Source organism: Solea solea, chromosome 3 (genome assembly GCF_958295425.1).
Source record: "Solea solea chromosome 3, fSolSol10.1, whole genome shotgun sequence".
Lineage (NCBI taxonomy): Eukaryota > Metazoa > Chordata > Actinopteri > Pleuronectiformes > Soleidae > Solea > Solea solea.
This window is the reverse complement of record NC_081136.1, coordinates 21,474,132-21,494,373: the sequence shown is the minus strand read 5'-3', so window position 1 is coordinate 21,494,373 and position 20,242 is coordinate 21,474,132. Positions and strand designations below refer to the sequence as shown.

General features: G+C 39.3%; 1 protein-coding gene across 2 annotated transcripts in view; it reads right to left on the bottom strand.

Annotated features, from left to right (window-relative positions):
- Window positions 1-3,907: 3,907 nt before the first annotated feature.
- scube1 (signal peptide, CUB domain, EGF-like 1) overlaps window positions 3,908-20,242 on the bottom strand; it is a 139,579-nt gene continuing 123,244 nt past the window's right edge. For both annotated transcript variants that reach the window (XM_058625065.1, XM_058625066.1), the window contains 11 exons: window positions 14,963-15,064; window positions 14,021-14,137; window positions 12,750-12,908; window positions 12,442-12,645; window positions 11,658-11,819; window positions 10,092-10,259; window positions 8,300-8,461; window positions 7,955-8,152; window positions 7,253-7,405; window positions 6,768-6,847; window positions 3,908-5,678 (listed from right to left, as the gene is read on the bottom strand). In XM_058625065.1, the coding sequence (XP_058481048.1) occupies window positions 5,526-5,678; window positions 6,768-6,847; window positions 7,253-7,405; window positions 7,955-8,152; window positions 8,300-8,461; window positions 10,092-10,259; window positions 11,658-11,819; window positions 12,442-12,645; window positions 12,750-12,908; window positions 14,021-14,137; window positions 14,963-15,064 (1,658 nt within the window). In that variant the 3' untranslated portion in view covers window positions 3,908-5,525. The remainder of the gene's footprint in view (window positions 5,679-6,767; window positions 6,848-7,252; window positions 7,406-7,954; window positions 8,153-8,299; window positions 8,462-10,091; window positions 10,260-11,657; window positions 11,820-12,441; window positions 12,646-12,749; window positions 12,909-14,020; window positions 14,138-14,962; window positions 15,065-20,242) is intronic.

Below are 20,242 nucleotides of genomic sequence, written 5' to 3'. Positions count from 1 at the left end.
TGTTCACAGACTATGAGTGTGGACACACAAAAGAGACGACAACAAAGGCTCAGTCTGTTTTCTGCTACTGTTTGTTTTAATTTGTTCAGTATTGGAGTTTCATGGACCAAACAATGGCACAACACTGCGTTACAGTTTCTCTCTTTGGGTACAACTGACTAACACAAACGTTAAAATTACTCCTCTACAAAAATGGACTACACACACACACAGTCTCTTTATCACATTCACCACACACACACACTCAATGCTCACACACACACACACACACACCTGCTGCTCACACATTCCATCTCAGATACACATGTCATATATTCATTCACAACAGAATACATTCTCAGGAAGAAAAAAAAAAGTCAATTATACATTTTAGAACATTACATATAATTGTTTTCATAACACCATAGTGAACAAGTTGTACCATAATACATCTGTGTGGCAGCAATTTGGTAAAGGCTTGGAACGACACCCTAACACAATGCTTTTATTTTGGAAAATAATCGGACAGACATTTAGGGTTATGGTGCATAAAATGTACATCTACTCTAACAGATGATTATCAGCTAATTCCAATAAAAATATACAATTTGTCAGTCTTATTGTTTAAATAAAGGTCTGGACTGTGAGCAGCTCAGTGCTATTCAGGAAAATATCTGAGGTTTTTGACAGTTTCAGCCATTTTAATTCATGTGAGTGCTGACTCTTCTCCAAAGCATGAGATATTTCATTTCCTAGTGCTGGTTGCATTTCAGTTTACTATGGAATGAATGTGCAGAGATATGAAAAGTCCCTCAGTAGAGATGCTCACTCACTTTCATTGCCCTGTTTTGGACCACTTATTCTAGAAGACAAACACCATCCACCTCGCCTGCTTGCTAGTAACTGCTGAAGTACAATGGCAATCAAATTGCTCAGAAACGTAACAGAAATGTTGCATTTTGTCAATGTTTTTATTCATCCCGATCAGTTCATTGTGATTAGATATGTGATATAAAGTCAAAATAGTTTTGTAAGTTTCAGATAGTGTACATTGCTAAACTTATTTTGGCTACATGCGTGACTTTCACATAGCAGTCATACATGTGTCACTCATACATTTTGCAGTGGGTGTACAGAATGCTAAGAGCTAGAGGTGGCTATCAGGGCTTAGCTTCTGTAGCAACAGTTGCTAACGTTGCTAAAGGGATGAAATTGGGTGCATGCTATCCATCAATTACACAGACAACATGGAGAGCAACCTTACCTGGATGGTGTACTGTTTGATATTAAACACATAAACCTAATTGGCTACAACTGTGCTGACATTTTCTATTAAATAATTTGATTGGCTGTTGTTTGAATGGCTGCCTGGAAAGCTAAACATTATCCAGATTTGACTGCAAACAGTGCGAGAAAAGTGTAGCAACTAAGTGTAACTAAGTGTAAGTGCACAGTGTTGCAGATGAAACCTCTATGGCAAACTATTGTAACCCAAATCACAAACATTAATCGTAACAAGAGCAAATTTGTATATATATATATGTAACACTGCATTTGCAGCCGTATCTGTATTTGTTTTTAATTGGTAAACAAATCGTTTCCAAGTAAACGAAAATCTTAAATCTGAACTAAAAGGTTAGGAAACCGCTGCAAATTTGTTTGCAATCTCCTGGGAGCCCTCTTTGGGTCCCGACCCAGTGTTTGCAACACACCAAAAAACTTAACTTAGAAAAGTACAATAAACTAAGCCCCTCATTGTCCACTGTGGTTGGATGTTCTCTTTATTATTTATGCTGCAAATCTCAACAAATTGAATTCCACAGTGCCCTGAAATCAACGAACACCTTAAGTGTGCTTTGAAAAAGAATGAGCTCAAACATGCAAGATAGTGATTTCATCCACTATCAATGGGTTTTGATCAGCTCTGATTCTCTAAAGAAACATTAATGTTACATACACATGTTTTTATATCATTCGTCGGAGTGAAGCTATTTTTTTTTATAAACAACAAAACACAGAAAATGTTCACCGGATTAAGCAGCAAGTGTTACACACACTCAGACAGACTGTGTCCCTTTCCCTAACACTGACCTCCAGACCAAACACTCACAACTCCATTCGCATTGTGCAGATATAGTCTCCATTTCTGATATGCAGTATAGGATTTCATAGACATGTACAGTAAGTACCAATGGGAACGACACAAAAAACATTTAGTTGGGTTATAAAAGAAAAGCATAGTATACACACTTCACTTTGTACGTAATGGAGCGAGAGTGCAAACTGATGAATGCACATATTAGTTACTACTGTATATACTGTAGTAGTGCTGTATGTATGTGGTGCCATCATACAAGAAGCCGTTACGGTGATGCTTCCTCTCTCTGGCAGCTATAGGACATGAGTGAGGGATGAAAGCAGGACTGGGCACTGCAGTGTGGTGTAATGTTACGCCGTCGTTTATTTCCTCTGTGTGCTTTCTTGTCACGTACAAACTCAGGTTGTGAGATGTTAATGCTTTTCCTCGCCGTGTGCATGAATGTGGGGGTTTTGCTGTTTTGGGGCAACAACAGGAAAACATCTTTCTCTCTCTCTCTCTCTCGCTCATCGCTGCCACATGTGGCACATTTCAAAACAACACACATAAACCGTAACAAAGGTAACAAATGTAACTTCCCCCCACGTAAGTTTAACATATATAATTCAAGTGCAATTAAAGCTCCAAATATTAGTTACATCACAAACATTTATCTCTAAAGTAACACTCTGTTACTTGTAGGTAGTTTATCTCATCTTGTTACATATGTATTTTTTAATTTAGAAAATTATAATATAGACTTTCATTCACCCCCATTTCATCCTTTCGCTGTGCTCCAAGGCAACAGCTAAAGCACCCAATGGTTTACATTGCTTTATATATATAATTCCCATGTTAAAATGTGTTTTTAAGTGCACCTAATGTTTTCACCTTACTGTCGTGTGCACATCAGGACAAAAAATTAAAAACAAGAAAAAAATCTGGACAAATCAATTCACTCTGAAGGTATTGACACCTGTGTATCTCAACAAACACGTACACATCCTCCATGCTCATACCTATGTTGTATCTATAGCGTCTGTGATATGGGCTTCAGACATGTTCAGTATAAATATTACAAAAACAAAATGACACAAAGGCAGAGCAGAAATAACGTGATGAAAGTTGAAGAAGGGGAAAAGCAAAATAGTGAGGGACGGTGCAGAAATGTGGGAATGGTTTTGCTGCGTTCCATCTACATCGGAACCCGGAACTGGGAGTAGCGTTACTCCCAAGTTCACTACGTTCCAGTCGAGACGTCTGAAACACAAACGTACCCCGGACTAGCCATTGTTAGGCTCTGTTAGCAATACCAGTCGATAACAATGCTCTACATGGAATTTGGTGCACACTGACACTGAAACAAATGTGACAGAAGTGCTATTAACGATAAAAGCAACAGTGTTTGCACAGTGGCAGCCCTTTTGGAATCCTAACTAAGCGAGGTTGATCTGAGTTATAAATTCAGAGCTCCGACTTCAAATGGAACGGACCATTAGGAGAATAGAACATATAATATCAAGTATGCAGAAATTGGGTTTGACTGACATATGGGTTTGCTGATACTGGCCTTTTATTTAATACTGGACAAACACTTTACTGTATCCTCAAATGACTAATGTTACTGAATCTTTACAGATTAAAAGCACAAAAAAAATCATAACATTTAAGGTGGTTCTCACTAAATTGTTGTTGTTGTTGTGGAGTAATGTAATAGGTTGATTTTGAAGGCCCTCTCTCAGCCCTCATCTGCCCTGTTGCAACACTACAGCCCCCTTTACACCTGGCATTTAAATGTGTTTGCTGTGATTGGATTGCAATTAAATAACGCCTGACCACATGTAAGTACATACACCCAAGCGTGGACTGCAAAAGTGTAATGCAACAAGATTGGTTTTCCGCTTGTCAAAGACATCTTCTTCCCCTGCTTCAATCACTATCTGATCACAGAAAATGTATTCTAATGCCAGGTGGAAAGGAGACCTCCAATCGTTAGCCAAGCTAACATAAAGACAGGCTCTGTCTTCGAGTTCAAACAAGTATCTGCCTTTATGAGGACCAGTGTGGACCAGGAGTCACGACACCCAATCAAGAAAGAGTAAAAAAAACACCAACCCCCAAATTAGCATTCACACTTTACACTCTATTAAGCAATGAATTTCATGAATGCTTTATGGATGATTTATAGTTAATAAATGGTCCAAGTACTAAGTTATAATCACACATACATGTGCTGGAGGCAGATATAAGAAACTGCTAAATCAGTATCATGTCAAGGCTGATGCAAGATGTTTTGGGGGTGCACTCCAAAAACAAAAAATGGTAAACCTTCTTTTGGGCAGTTTGCTGTTTTAGCATAAAAAATATCTCTTGCACTTCCACTGCTGCTTGGAAAGTTATGGATTTCTTAGCTTCTCCAGTGCAAGCAGGGGACTAGGCAGCATTTCAACAGACGCTTCCACCAAGTATGTCAGTGCACCATTAGCAAGAAAGCTAACAGGTATACTTATACTATCAAAATGCTAACTATCAAATTTGTGTAGATTTCATATGTCAAAGTTAAGTTGCCAGATTGTGAGCCTACATGATCTTTTGGCTCCCATGTGTATATAAGAAACTATGGTGGTCTTCAGGAAACATCACTTTAAATCTGTCCATTCAGGGCTATTGTACAAACATGGTGGTACAACATGAGAGACTCCATGGAAGAGGACCCACTCCTAGTTCACTTTAAAGGTTTCAGGGTAAGAATAAATCAAAGACACATAATTATAAACATTGTATTCAATATCTGAATTCTACACACTGGACCTTTGAGTTGCCAGCTTAAAAAGGTATTAATTTCCCAATATTCAACTAACTGCTGCTCCATACCACTTCTGTACAGTGAATTATGATGTATAATGGAGAAAAATGGCATTTTATAAGAGTAATTTTGTCTGCTCTAACTTTATGTAATGGTAAAACCTGATGAGGCCTCGTGGGGATCAGTGCTGTGTCTGAAGATACAGTGACAGTGATTTATTTATATCATTGTTTTGAAATCCATTGTAAAGTATATATCACTGTAAAGACTATATTTTTGATTTGGTTAAAAATTCTTTAATCTGTATTGAATTTTTGAATTCAACAATCAAGTGTCAAATTTAAAACAATATATACACACACAATATGTCATGGTTCTTCCACAACCTTATTAAATTATTAATACTGGCCTTTCAAAACCCATATCAGTCAAACCTTAGAGAAAAAGCAGCACTAAGAGGAGGGGGCTGGGTTAATCATATATTACTACATAAAGGGGTCAAAGATGAGGAAAGGCTACATGTGACTAATTGAGGACAAATATAAAATACCGAGATGTTAAGTCACTGAATGGGCACATCGATGATTTGATCCAGGCAGGGGAGCTGGAATGATATGGGATGATGAGGGTCTTTCACGGAACAGTAAGGGGGAGAGGGTCGGTCTATTTGTACGGTCGTAAGAATCTGGTGACTTTGGAGCGCAGCAGCTTGATGAAGGAGCGAGGGAACATCTCTTTGGACTCCTGTGCCGTGTATTTGAAGTAGTTCTGGGGGTGAGCCAGTACGTCAAACAAGGCTTTTATCAGCTTCTTGTCCTGTGAGAAAGATACAGGGTACAACGGATGTCACTACGCTTGATAAATCATAAAGAACAGAAATTCTTTTCGCCTTTATTTTGTAATGGAAGACAACCCTTGATGTTGCGGCCAAATATTTACTTTCACCAAGGAGGTTATGTTATCTACAGTTTTTGACTGATCAATCTCAATTTTTTGAAAGAATGTTCCCATTAAATCTACTCATCTATGAATCTACCCGCTAACCCAATTTTTCAAGACATCCCTGACATAAAAACAAGAAAGAAAGAAAATATTGGTATGTGTAAGCAGAATCAGACACACTAACATCAGATTAAGTTTTAGCCGGATCCTCTTCAGATTATGTATTTGGGGAAAATGTAAATTTAACGTGGTTCAGTCCCATTGAACAAGATCCCATTGATGTCCCATTGAACATCTTAAAAGATTAAATGTTGTCATGTTTATGCAAGATGTAAACAGGTGCCAGTATGCAAAATGCAGGCAACAAAGTATTTAAGCCTTGGCAGAGATCACTACTCTATCCTGGCATGGTTTGGAAATTGTATGAAGGCAGACGGGGCAGCTCTCCAGAGGAAAAAAATAATGGACATCCCACCCACCCCCCCTTGAAAGACATCTACAGGTCATGCTGTCCCAGCAAAGCTTGCAGAATTATCAGTGACAATCCTCACCCTTTCCATCATGTCTTCACATTACTACACCCTGGAAGGCCCCACAGGGCCCTCAAGTGACACACCACGAGACTGAGGGATAGCTTCTATCCTAACAACTGAATTTTCAGCCCCCTAACCAACTGCCCCCACTTCCACCATCTTAAACTTATCTCTATAAACAATGTGTGTGCAATCACTACAATGCAATTTTAATATCTTATGCACTTAATTATAGTCTTTATATTATTTATTTTGTATGTGTGAGGAAGTGTGGGAGTGATGGTAGAGCGAGCCATTTTAAATGTTGTATTGTTCTTAATGCAATGACATAAATACATTCTATTCTACTCTAAAAGAACATTCATGGGTTGCATTTAAGGTTGAGGCAAAGTAACACTGGAAATACAGTGAATGGTTCATTTGTCATTACCTTCAGTATCTCCTGATGGTTCTCAGAGGCGTATAGTCTGCCATCTCGCACTATGTCCTCTATCAGCTGCTGGTAATCCTCTGGAACACATTAGAGTTGAATTGTGATTGAAGTGATTATACAATTTGCCTGAAGTGGGTTTTACCACAGAATCAGCACTCCCAAGTTACACTGTTATTCATGATTACCTCATGGCCCACCTCTATTATCTGTAGTGATTCACAATATTTGTTCCACACTACTATAATAATAGTATGCAAGAAGCAAATTGTGAATGTGACATACCACTGACCTGCTTTTCTGAGACCCTAATGTAACATACACAAGTTTGCGTTGATGATTTAGGTACAGGATAGCAATATTGGATAAGTGAAAATCTGATTATTTTTGGCTTAAATCATTAATCGACTGAAACATAGCCATTTTAAACTTAACTAATATCTCCTTTTATATTTTAATAAATGTTGAAAAATTAGATGACTTACCATCATAGGTTACATATGGAACTTGGAAGCCTTTGCCACTGTTGCCCTCATTGGACTTGAACTGGATCCAGAGCTTACGAGAGCGAGAGGTAAAGGCGATGGGCCGCTCGTAGGTCTGACACGTCTCGTAGGTGGTGATGGAGGTGGGCAGGGCTGGGGGAGGAGCAAAGATCTATCACCTGTTAAATAAAGGCCACTTATAGACAATTAAGTTTAATGAAATAAATGGAGGGGTTTCCATTAATAGATCCATTTTGCATCATAAATATCATGACAAATGTTGTTACTGCTATTTCACATATTTTGACTCTCCCATGTATCCAGGCTTGGAACCGACACTAGGGGTACACTGGATGTGGGCCCCCCTGTGGATGCGGTCAATTTAGAATGGTGACCAATTAATAATGGGGATTGGGTACCTTGCTCAGGGTTACTCCAGCAAGATCTGGCAGGAATTCAAACCAACATCCCTCACTTGCAAGGCCAATGCTCGGCCCCTATGTAATGATGGATCACAATATAATTTTAAGGGCATGAAAACCAATCAGTGTTGAAATCGGGATAGAAGGAAAGACCACTTCACTTGGAGTATAAACACCACTGCTGTAGTGAAGGAGGCCCAGCAAAGACTGCACTTGCTCAGTTTTTTATATACTGTATATACATGAGAATTTCAGCTTATGTATCAGAATATCTGATTACCACTCTTCCTCATGACCAGTACATCTCCACACTCATCCTCAATGGGGAGGAAGATCTCTGGTACCACAATGAGGATCCGCCTCTTGTGTGGTGGGTTAATGGTCCAGACACAGTCCACATTGGAGGGATAATCTCCAGGGTAGTTAGGAGACTCAATGTAGCCTGTGTACTCTCCTAGCTCACCTCCACACAGCTGGTCTGAGGACAGGATAACAGAAAGACATCACACTTAAACTCATTTCAAAAGAAAGAGTGACTGCAGAAACGACCACTGTTTTCCTTTGTGAAACGAATTAACAGTCAATCTGATGATTCTAAAATACTAAATGTAATGGTCTACGTTACTTTTGCAGTGAGAGACGTTGGTGGCACCATCAAAGTCAGTGGTGGTGTTCCCGGGGCAGGTGATGCAGTAGTTTTGCGCAAAGTCAGACTGGTAGGTTCCGACCGGACAGCGGATACAACGGTGGGTACTGGAGTTGTAGTAGTGTCCAGGAGCACAGTGAACTGGGGAGGGAGGACACAGAGTCAGTGTACATACGGTACGAGCCGCATAACCACATCAATAACTGGTCAGGATACATCACACAATCTGTGATACAGATCAGCCAGACCCAATCTTTGGTATTTCATTTATGTATTATCTACTGCTTCATTCTCCACATGGGGATCATGAGGTGCTGGAGCCAATCCCTGCTAACACTGGGTGAAAGGTTGGGTCCAAAAACATGCAGTTTAGGTCAATTTACAGTGTCCAGTTTACCTAAACTGCATGTTTTTGGACTGTGGAAGGAAACCAGAGTAGCACAGAACCCACACTCACATGAAGTTAACCCCATGTGGAGAATACCCCCAGAAAGCTCGGGAAGCTAACCAAGATCCGAACCGGTGAGGCAAAAATGCTATTTCAATCATTGTTGATTAGTGTTAATAAGGTGGTGGTGGCTACAAATAAATCATTTTATTTAAATATATTCATTTTTTTTTATTTATTGATTGATTTATTTTATTTTATTTGCACAAAAATATAATTTAAAATAATATAAACAATTATTATGATTGGGATGTGCGAGGGAAAGATATGAAACCTGTGAGGGTTTATATGAAAAACTCTCCCATGAAGACATAAACAAAACTACATTTGTTTCAAACAGAGGCAAAAAAAAAAATGATAACTAGAATAAGTGGGAAAAATAAGCAATCAACTGAATGATTATACAGTGAATATAAAGAGAGACAAAAAAGAAACATACATGAATGATTAATGTAAGACAATAAAGATGCATACATAAATGAAAGAACAGAGAAGGCTAACAACATAACATTGATGACTTATTAGGTTTGATGGGACATAGTGTGACTGACAAGGTACATTTAGAGAGTTAAATGATGTTAAATAATTAATTTTTTTCAGATAGTGAGGTAGCTGATTCCAGAGACGAGGATCTTGATAACATATTACAAATTGCCCAAGAGTGGTTCTAAAGAAAGCAGTGTGGAGATCGGAATCATTTCATGTCGAGTAGCTGATGACTTGGTTGTTAGATACAAATATATGACAGAAACCTGGAGGTAAAAGATTCATTCTTTGCTGGAACACAAATAAGCAGATCTGATACACATTTATATCATAAACATTAAAAATGGCAAGTTTTTGAAACAGAGGGTCTGAGCGCGCAAGTGGTTCAGAGTGTAATCATTCTAACAAATCATTTCAAGTAGGTGTTTGAGGTTCGATCTGTAAGTGCTTGCCCATACAAGATTGCAATAGGAAAGAAAAGGATATATTAAAGTATAATAGAGTGATATAAGAATCTTTGTGGGTAAGACATGTCTTATCCTGCTGATGACACCACTGTTCAAGCTACTTTGTTACAAATAAATGATATATGTTTTTACCAATTTAATTTGTCATCATTCATCACCTAAAAACGTGGCATATTATATGGCCAAATATATTCAAATACATTTCCTTCAGTTTTACCCATCACAGACTCAAGGGCCCTTTTCACTGTTCTCCAAAGCCTTGATCATGCTAAAGACTGACCAATGGATATACAATTCCCTCACACCAGGTCTGGATGGGGTCTTAAAGACACATGAGCAGTTACACACAAAAAAACAGACATGGCCTCACCTTTGGCCTCACAGTCCCTGAAAGACATTGATCCTTCGTACTTGGTCATGAGGCCTCCACCACACGGGAAGCAGAGCACTCGGCCTGGCTCAGGCTGGTACAAGCCCAGCAGACATGGATGGCATGGACGGAAGCCGTCAGCAGAGAAGTGACCAGCTGGACACTGACCTGAGAGTTATACAAGATAAGAGGGATTGTTCAGAATAATCTCAACAAAGAGATGGTGACTGCGCACACTAACACTGTGAATGTTGCCCACGCTCAGTCTGCTTTAATGACCACAGGGTGTTGTAAGCCTCTTAATATTAACACATGCTGACTGGAATTAGCCATGAATTCAGACACTTATTGCACCTTCTTGCACTAAGGCAGTGAAAATGAGACGACCTGACAGCTGAACCACGAAGCAGATATCACATATGCACTGAAAAATGAATTCAACTATTTTCAAGCAACGGAAACATTTAAAACATATTAGTGTCCAGAAGAAACTAATAAAACAGAAAAGTTGTTTTTTTAAGGTGTTTTTAAATGTGGTTGTTCCCACACCTTGGTTGAAATCAAATGCAAGGACTTTTCAAGGACTTTGCAGGATCAATTCAGCCAAACTCAAGGTCTAAATGTGTTGACTCAGCTTAAGATGCAGAGAGTAGTGAAGACTCCACTGCCCTCTCTACAGAGCATCTACCACCACAGCATCTACCCCTCCCACCCTCAACACGGACCGTTCACACTTCTACCTTCAGGTTGGAGGTACAGAAGTGTGAAATCTAGAACCTCCCGACTTTAAAACTCTTTCTTTCCCACAGACTCTGTACCGGACATTTTGCTATATTTCTACTACATCATATATCAGATGTTTATTTTATTTATTTATTTTTTTACATGCTGCCTTCTGTCCTTGTTGTGTGTTATTTTATTATTACAACTATTTATCTAATTCTTTTGACTTTCATTTGTTCTGCATTCGTGTGGAATTTACCTAAAGATTAACTTAACTTCTTTCTGTCCCAAAATTCAAGCACTTTTAATTACCCATTCCTATCCAGGGCAAATTTTGAGTGCAGCAGCTCAAGATCAGGATCCTGCTTTGGTTTATGATATCAAAAACATTTTTGCATCTTTAACTCACCATGAAACACCTTTTCCCGTAATTTTACGTCACAACACATGGCGTTGTTGATCCACTGCTGCCTATCACGTTTGACATCCTTATCAACTTGTCAAATGTGGCAGCAGCAGACCAGCAGCTCCAATGTCCTAGTGAGCTAAAAACACTGATTTTCTTGATGGACTTTGGTACAGGGGAGTGAAATAGTTACAAACTTCAGTTTTCAGTTGGGAAGTGTTGTTTAAAAGAAAGATAAAGTAGTCAACATATGCTTAAGACAAAGTAGATGTAAGCAGATCAAGGAGATTATTAGTTGAGCCTAGTTTTAAGATACTAAAATCTATTTTTCTTCACTGAGTGTGAACCAGCATTTTGTTGTAAGGTTTGAGCACCGTGCAAGACACTGACTGTGTGTGTCAACAAAAACCTCATTCAAGCATGGGATGGTAAGTTACCTCCACACTGAGACACATTCTTGGCTCCAGCGACACTCTGTCCATCCGTGCTGGGGCACGGCTCACAGGACAGCTGACCCCCCGTGTCCTGGTACGTCCCTGGAGGACACTGGACACACTGCTCCTGCTCTCCACTGTAGTACGTCCCCACAGCACAGCTCACTGAGGCGGGAGACACAGGGTAGTCGGCACTTCCTGTCACTCCAACTGATGTTTGTCACTAACTGCTAACAATCTGTTAGCATGTGTGAAATGGAACTACTTTCTGTTACTGCTAGTGTATTATGACAGCTGTGGAATAAGTACTAAAACTAAAAATAACATTAAAAACCTGTAATATGTATAAAAAGGTAGTTTGTATTCCCAAGCATTATAGGAAAAGGTGTACACAGGAAGTAGTAAAAAAAAATAAGCTTTTCTTATAAAGCCAGGTTGAAATCTTACATTTCATATTGGGTGAGAGACCATTGTGTTTAAAGAAAATAAAATCCAGTCAGCTGCTTCATGTAAGGAAGCTCCACATCTCTAACAAGCACTCGGTTACACTATTAAAACGAATGTTAACTTTACAAACGTGTATTTTATGTGATAAATTTGAAGGATGAGTATGAAAATGAAAGATTACATACAATCCCGTATTTATCTTGTAAGAATTACTACTAAAACTAAAAATAACACAAAAATGTGTATTTTATTTTATAAGAATAACTACTAAAAATGTAATTGAAATCACTGAACCTGATTATTTTAACAGGAAGTAGTTCCCGGTGACCTCCACACTTACCACACTTCCCATCTCGTAACACTTGGCCGGTACTGCAGGCCTCAGCGCCCTCTGGTGCTCTGGATGGTTTCTGGGCCACTTCGTATTCTGTCCCAGAGAACTGGATGTAGAACTGCTGTTTGTTGATGGACTTCCTGAGTGTCCGCATGGCGCTCTGCAGCTTCTGCTTCACCCTCTCGCGCACGCAGTCCACATTACACGAGTCTGAGCCAAAAAAAAAAATTGGTAAACATTGTTTTCATAGAATCCAAATCTTAAATAATCTCTAATCTGCTAGTCTCTTCAACAGGTAAGAACAAATATTACACCTGAGGCTTCCTCCTCCTTCATCTCCATCTCAAACTCAGCTGTGATGTGTGAAACCTCTTTTGAAGGGGATTTGCGTCCTCGCCGCCGCTTCTTAGATGAGTCACATTTAAGATTGACAAACGTCACCTGGCAGTCGTCAGTGCAGGGGAACTGGCCTCCTGCAGGAGAAGAAGAAGAGTGGAAGATGTGAATGTGTGGCATAAGATTGATTGTCTTTATCCTCCACAATGAGGGTTGCAGGGGTTGCTGGAGCCAATCCCAGCTGACATAGGGAGACAGGTGTGGTCACACCCTGGACAGGTAGCCAGTCCATCGCAGGGCAAACACACAGAGACAAACAACCATTCACTCACAAACACTCTAAATCACTCTAAATTACTCTAAATCACAGAAATGTGCGATTTAGAGTGTCCAATTAACCTCTGCATGTTTTTGGACTGTGGGAGGAAACCAGAGAACCCGGAAATAAGACACACAAAAAAAAGTGCTTCACACACGCACACACACACATCCTCATATTCCATAACCTGTAATTGGCTTTAATTAAATGTTATGGCTCATCAATGAATCTGTGTCTTGTTTTGAAAAAGTCCACATGGAATCAGAGACATCAGTGGATGATTTTAAACTTCCTTTTCATGTCTATGTGGCAAATTATTATATTATTATAACATTTTACAACAGTGAAACCATTTACTCGTTTAATCATTTTTAACTGTGCAGTAGTTTTTGTTATTATCTTCTATCGCTTTATCCTCCATATGAGAATCCTAGGGTAGTTATTATTGTGTATTTATTTGTTTAATAATAACAAATAATAATAATTACAACAATAATAATAAAAAAGAGAGAATAGATGGATGCAGGTAAAGGTAAATAAAATGAAATAAAATAAGTAAATAATAAGTAAGTAAAATAGTTAAATTATACATAAAGTAAGATACAGAATATAAATAAATGAACCAATCAAAGTGTAGCATTTAGTTTTAAGTGCAAGAATAAAAGGCAATAAATAAGTCAATTATGTAAATAAGCAGAATAAAAAGAAATATGAATAAATACATGAAGTGAGGAATGAAAATAATTAAAGTGAAATATCAAGAGTAAAACTGACTAAATCAGAAATAAATAAACAGTGATATCAGAATGTATAATAAAGTGCATTTAGTTGAAATGTACTGTATATTATTATATTAAGTGTGAGTGTATGGCTCTTCTCACACTGAGGTGAATGAGTGTTGACTTCACATTAGTGTGAGAGCTGCTGTACCTTGTAGGTTCTGCCTGGATGAATCTCTGTGTTTCTCTTTGTTGCGGGGCCTCAGGTGGCACTTGGCATCTTTGATCTTGAATCTGGCCTTCTGCTTGATGGGCGGAGCCAGTGTGTCTGTCCATGACAGTAACAAATGGAGCACTTGTTACGGCAAACATGACATGAGTAGTGACAACAGGTAAATCAATAAAATAACATGCCAAAGGGAAAGTTTCTGACCACTTTATCTGCATATGAAATAATATTACACACATCTGTTATAAACAGACACAGATGTCTGTGTTACCCCACAATCCCACTTCAATCTGCAAAGCCTCCTTTACTGTTTCTGCACAGACAAGCACATCATGATTCCTCACTAACCTCCCACCTGTATGATAATGGAACATGGGGCAATCTCTGTAGTGATGACTCAGCGTTTTGTACTCCTGTGCTGCTGATGCATGTAACATATTAACAATTAAGATTTGGTTGTATAAGTGATAGTTCAGTGACCTCAATAACTGTTTCCAGTGAAAAAGTAGATTCTGATCACCTATACCTCTTTAAGTCTACAATATATTATGAATATTTCCACTGCTTTACCTTGCCAAGAGACAGCCATTTGTGACTTGTATTGCTTCATAAACCACTCCCTCCATGCACCAAACTCCATAGAGAAAATCAGCAATTTTACATCAAAGAACACAGTTGTTAATCTACTGATGCCTCCATCAGGAAGTTAAAATAAGATGTTTATATTGATGTTTGAGTTCCTCTATGGAGTTTAGTATTGTACAACTTAACTCAAAGGACTTAAGCAGGGTTAAACATTGCCTTAGTGTATCTGTATTTATGCAGTTGCATTTAGCATTCCTAACACATATGAGAAAAGGCTTGATCACTTGATACAACCTAACCCTGAAAACTACATTTCCCACCATGCTTAGCCTACTGTACCGGCACAGGTGGGTAAGGCAGTGGTGGTATTCCTCTTCTGAGGTGGAGCTTTACTGGGCTGGACTGGCACTCCGCAGCTTAGTGTGTAGCTGTTCTCTGAGTCTGTGAGACACACACACACACACACACACACACACACACACAAAAACAGATATCAGACTAATGCTAGCAAAAAAACAAAAACAAATGTAATATAAGGCTGGTAAAAGGTTAATTCCCTTTACTTCATGATTGTCATTTGTGTGTGTTCTTGTATGTATATCTTTATGAGGACCAAAAACATATATAAACTTATATATAAAGTGAGACCATTTTTTTTGGTTGTTATGAATATATTTATGTTACCAAATTAGGGGAGTGAAGCTTTTCAACTCGGATTCAAGATTCTAAACAAAAGAACCCTACTTGTTCATTTGAAGAAAGACACATGATAGTAAGTGCGATTAACTTCCGGGCGTCCGGGTCACTGCTCATGTGGTTGACCGACCGGCTAGTAGAGCAGTTTTCACATGTTTTTTGTTTTATTTCATGTCTCCCGTGTCCTGTCAACCCAGTATACTTAGTACATGTAATCGTGTGTCTTTAGCCCTTGTAATACTTTTTTTTTTAACTTTTCTGTCTGTTTCGCCGACCAGCAAAGCTAGCGTCCAGCATACCCGCTAGCGCTAGCAGCAGCTACTGTTAACGCTACTACAATTCTGCAGTTTACTTTGCCGTCTGTGTTCGGAATTCCCCCGCTACATAGATACCAAAGGATTGGGCTCTGCTGACCACAATACTGTTCAGCTCATCCCCGAATACTTTTCCATTATAAGGAGGGTTTAGAAGGTCACTAACAACATCAAGCAGTGGACTAATGACAGCATTCTAGCTCTCCACGTATGTTTTGAGTCCACAGACTGGAGTAACCTTTTAATCCCCTCCAACAACCTTAATGAGCAAGTGGACACTGTCTCCTCTTATGTCTCATTCCGTGTGGACAGCACCATTCCCTCCAAAACTGTCACAATCTTCACCAACAATAAACCCTGGGTTACCAAGGAGCTCAACAAAAAGAAGAGGGTCTTTTTTACTGGCTCCGAATCTGAGATGAAAGAGGTCAACAACGGAGTTAAGCTAGCCATTAAAGCAGCCAAGCTGAAATACAAAAGTAAAGTGGAAGAAACTTCACACAAGGGAACTTCCGCTCAGCTTGGCAGGGCCTAAAAAACATGGCTACTATGAACATCGCCACCACCTGCCAAAATACCATCCAGGTGGGCAGTAGCAGCCATGCATCTCTTGCAAACAACCTCAACTCCTTCTACGCCAGATTCGAGAAAGATAATGCCACCCTATGGAGAGAATAGTTATACAACACATCATCAGAAAAACAAACTCTCTCATCGATCCTCTCCAATTTGCATATCGCACGAGCAGAGGCGTTGCTGATGCCAAAATATTCATCCTGGACACTGTACACAGACACTTCAGCCTCACATCCTGGCTAACAAGCTCTCCTCCCGCTTTCACCTGGAAGACCAGCTCGTACTGTGGTTTCTGGACTTCCTAACCCACAGATCACAGAAAGTGCTAGTGAACAACACTCTCTCTGACCTACACTACACCTCCACTGGCTCTCCTCAGGGCTGTGTCTTCTCCCCGCTGCTCTTCATCCTCTACATCAATGATTGCAGATCTACACAGCCCAACTCTAACCTGGTCCAATAAGCTGATGACACAGTCCTCCTGTCTCTGCTGTCAGGCCCCTCACAGCAACATGTATCAGCGCTCCAGGAGTCTGTGGATCTGTGACAGCTCTTGACTGGAGCTGAACATTACAAGACTAAGGTGGTGTCCTTTTCTGACGGGCAGAGGGCGCTGGCTACAGCAGTGACCACCACAATCCATGGAGAGCCTGCTGAGCTTGTGGAGGAGTACAAGTACCTTGGTATCATCTTTGACAGTTTGCTGAAATTCTCATCCAACACCGAGGAGATTCTCAAGAAATGTCACCAGTACCTCCTAAGGAAGCTCACATAAGCAAAGGTTTGAGTATAGGTTGGAGTAAGCATCTTTTGAGTGGCTCCCATCGACATCGCCGGCTTCGCTGCCCTGACACAGAGGAGAAGGGCAGCTCCTCAATTCAATTCACTCATAGCATTGATTACCCAATTAGAATTGGGTTTACGTTAAGGATTAGGCATTTAGTTGTGATGGTTAAGGTTAGGGTAAGGAGCTAGCTTATGCCTATGAGTGTCCACATTATGAAGTGTATGTGTATGTGTGTGTAGTCATTTACCAAAGCCTAGTCCTAATGAGGCAGAAGTTCATTCTGAAGTATATGTTAAGGTTAGAGTTAACTGGTTAGGGATAATGTTTTGTTTAATAAATAAATGTAAAATAATGGAAGCCACTGCAATGTCAGGAGAAGAATAGCTGCACAAACCTGTATGTGTGTGTTTGACTTGGCGATGGACTGCGCGATAGTCACAGGGTTGACGAGAAAAGAATTCAATAAGTGTGATACCTCTGCTCCTACCAGAGGCAAACAGCTCAGGGGAGCATCTGCAGCCATGTGACTTCAAACCCTTCGATCGTCTCTTGATGCTCACATACACACAAAGACGTATTTCAACTAAGAAATGAGGGATGGAACTCTCGGAGGTCATAAAAACAAGATGATTAAATAAGAGCTTGGGCTGCATTCAGCCACAGGAATTTACATGGCTCCCTCCCCCCAAAATTAAGATGTACTCCAAAAAAGAGAAAAAAACAAATACTTAACCTCCTGCCTGAGAGCTATCCATCATTCTCACACGACGGACGCCAAGTTAAACGAAGTACGTGCCACGCAATGGAAAAAGTATTGTGATCAAAGATGGTAATTGATTTGCAGATGTGTGTTAAGTACTACTGCAGGAGGAGAAGCCTGGGTACCGGCCAAAGGGCTAAAGAGGGTGAATCCAAGAAAGCCTCAAAGAGTGAAAAACACATCAGTCTGAGCAAAGAGCCCCCCAAGGAGTCCACAAAAAACCGCAGTGGAGGAGCATGATAGCTTCAAGAAACATCAGTGGCCAGTCAGTGCCACGGATGAAAGAGAGCTGTGGCTACCAGAGGCCACCACCAGAGGGCAGCAAAGCATGCAATTTGACAGCTGATTTCACTCTCATTTACTGCAATGGTAAATTGTAAATGGTTTGTATTTATATAATCGCTTTTCTAGTCTTGAAGCTGTTTGCCATTCACCCATTCACACCCATTCACTCATACTTTCATACAGCAAATCTATGTGCAGCGCATTTCCAGTCACTCATCTTTCATATCCATTCACACTTTGATCCACTGGATCCAGACGACGTAACCTGCTTATAGCTATTACCATCTTACATAAGCATAACACAATTTATCCTGATCTGTTAAGATGTCGCTGAGATATACACATCTGAACTTGTTCAATCTCATTCAACAAGTGAAACTGAACCACGCTACATTCAAATGGCCGCCAAATCTGTAATCTGGATCAGAGCCTAACCTGTAGCTCCATCTTCAACGTCCTTTGTTGAATATATTCACCATCCTTCTTCTGCTCTGACTAAACCATGTCAAACTTGACTCTCTTACTTTATCTCCGAACCGTTCAACCTGAGCTGTCCCTGGAATATGCTCATTCCTGTCAATCTTGGACACTCCCAATGAAAATCTCAGCATACTGAGATCTGCCGTGCACCTGCAGCTCTGCCTCCTGACCTTTAGACAGTGCCATTGTCTCCAAGCCATAGATCATAGCAGGGCTTACTACCATCTTGTAGACTTTCCATTTTACTTTAGCACACAAATAATTGATCCATCAAAAACTGTAGACAGGAAGTTGCTATCGGTAGGACAGACAAACTTACAGATAAACCCACACGAAAGAAAACATAATCTCTTTGCCAACCATGGAAGATGGCAGGCAGCTGTCACAATGACTGGCTGTGACCTCACCTTGTTTTCAGACTGGTTCAGACAGAAACAATATGGTGCACTTGGTGTCACCATGGTTATTTTGGAAGAGTTCAACCAAATGAAAAAGGAGACCCAGAGAACCCTCTACCCATTATATGGGATAGGGATTTGTAAAGGATACTTTTTTTGGTGACTACATTAATGGGTAGATTCTTATCAAAATTTCAGTTATCACATACCCTGCTCCTATATCAGAAAACATTGGATTGATTGTAGACAGGAAGTTGCTAATAGAAGGACAGACTTACAGATAAACCCACGCATCAATCAAGATCAGGCACAAAAATGGTATCAGTTCCTCACTAATCAGTAATCATCTGGACAAACAATATGTATCAATATTTATGTTGGACTTATATACTTAAGTTTTCACCCAATGATGTCAAAATTGTTGTGTGATGTTGTGCTTCACTGTTTACTGAGACAAGATATGGTCTTAGATTTTAGATACCATTGTATCGTGATAAGGTATGTGTGATGACTTTTTCTGTTTTTAAAGAATGTTGAATTCATACTATATTGAATACATTTGTGAAATACACTAAATATTGTATATGTAGTTATTAAAAAAATACATGGAATGGACAAAATCAAAAAAAAAAGTTTTAATTCTCGGCCTAATTATTTGTATTACAGCATAATTTGACCACATTTATAGGCAATTAAATTGCTTCTAACACAAGTAAGTATCCTTCATTTAACATTTAACAGCGAAAGAAATAAACCAGGTATTATTTTAAGATCATGTAATAGAGATCATAAAGTAGATACTAGTAGTAAAGTAGATATTTTATTTTTGAGTTTAATTAAGCACAAACACCTTAAAAGAAAACTTTTCATCAGTCCAGAGATACAACCTGTGTGCATCAACATGTATCTCATTTATTGGTATACATACAAAAAAATATCCCTATAGAGCTTACTTTGCTAAATTTTGTGATAACTTGTGTCATGTGTGATGTTATCTTTTTTTAAAGTGATTTTGAAATAAAATGATGGAACGATGTGTAATTTATTTTTTTTTAAAAAGAAGAGATTTAAAACATGGACAGAGACGAAGTTGGATGTCTGGATTCAGTTCCAAAGAAAGCTAGCTCTATGGCCATAAAGGCGTCAGGCAAAGAGAGGTATGAGAGTAGGATTCCAAATTGACCAGCGGTAGATCTTCTCCTTCTGGACTTGCAAGTAACTTGATGCAAACATTAAATCACATGTGTGTTGCTTTGCTCTGCATTGGACTTTTAACATAGTGTGTTTCTTAAAATGTGCAACAAAACAGATAATCAAATCACA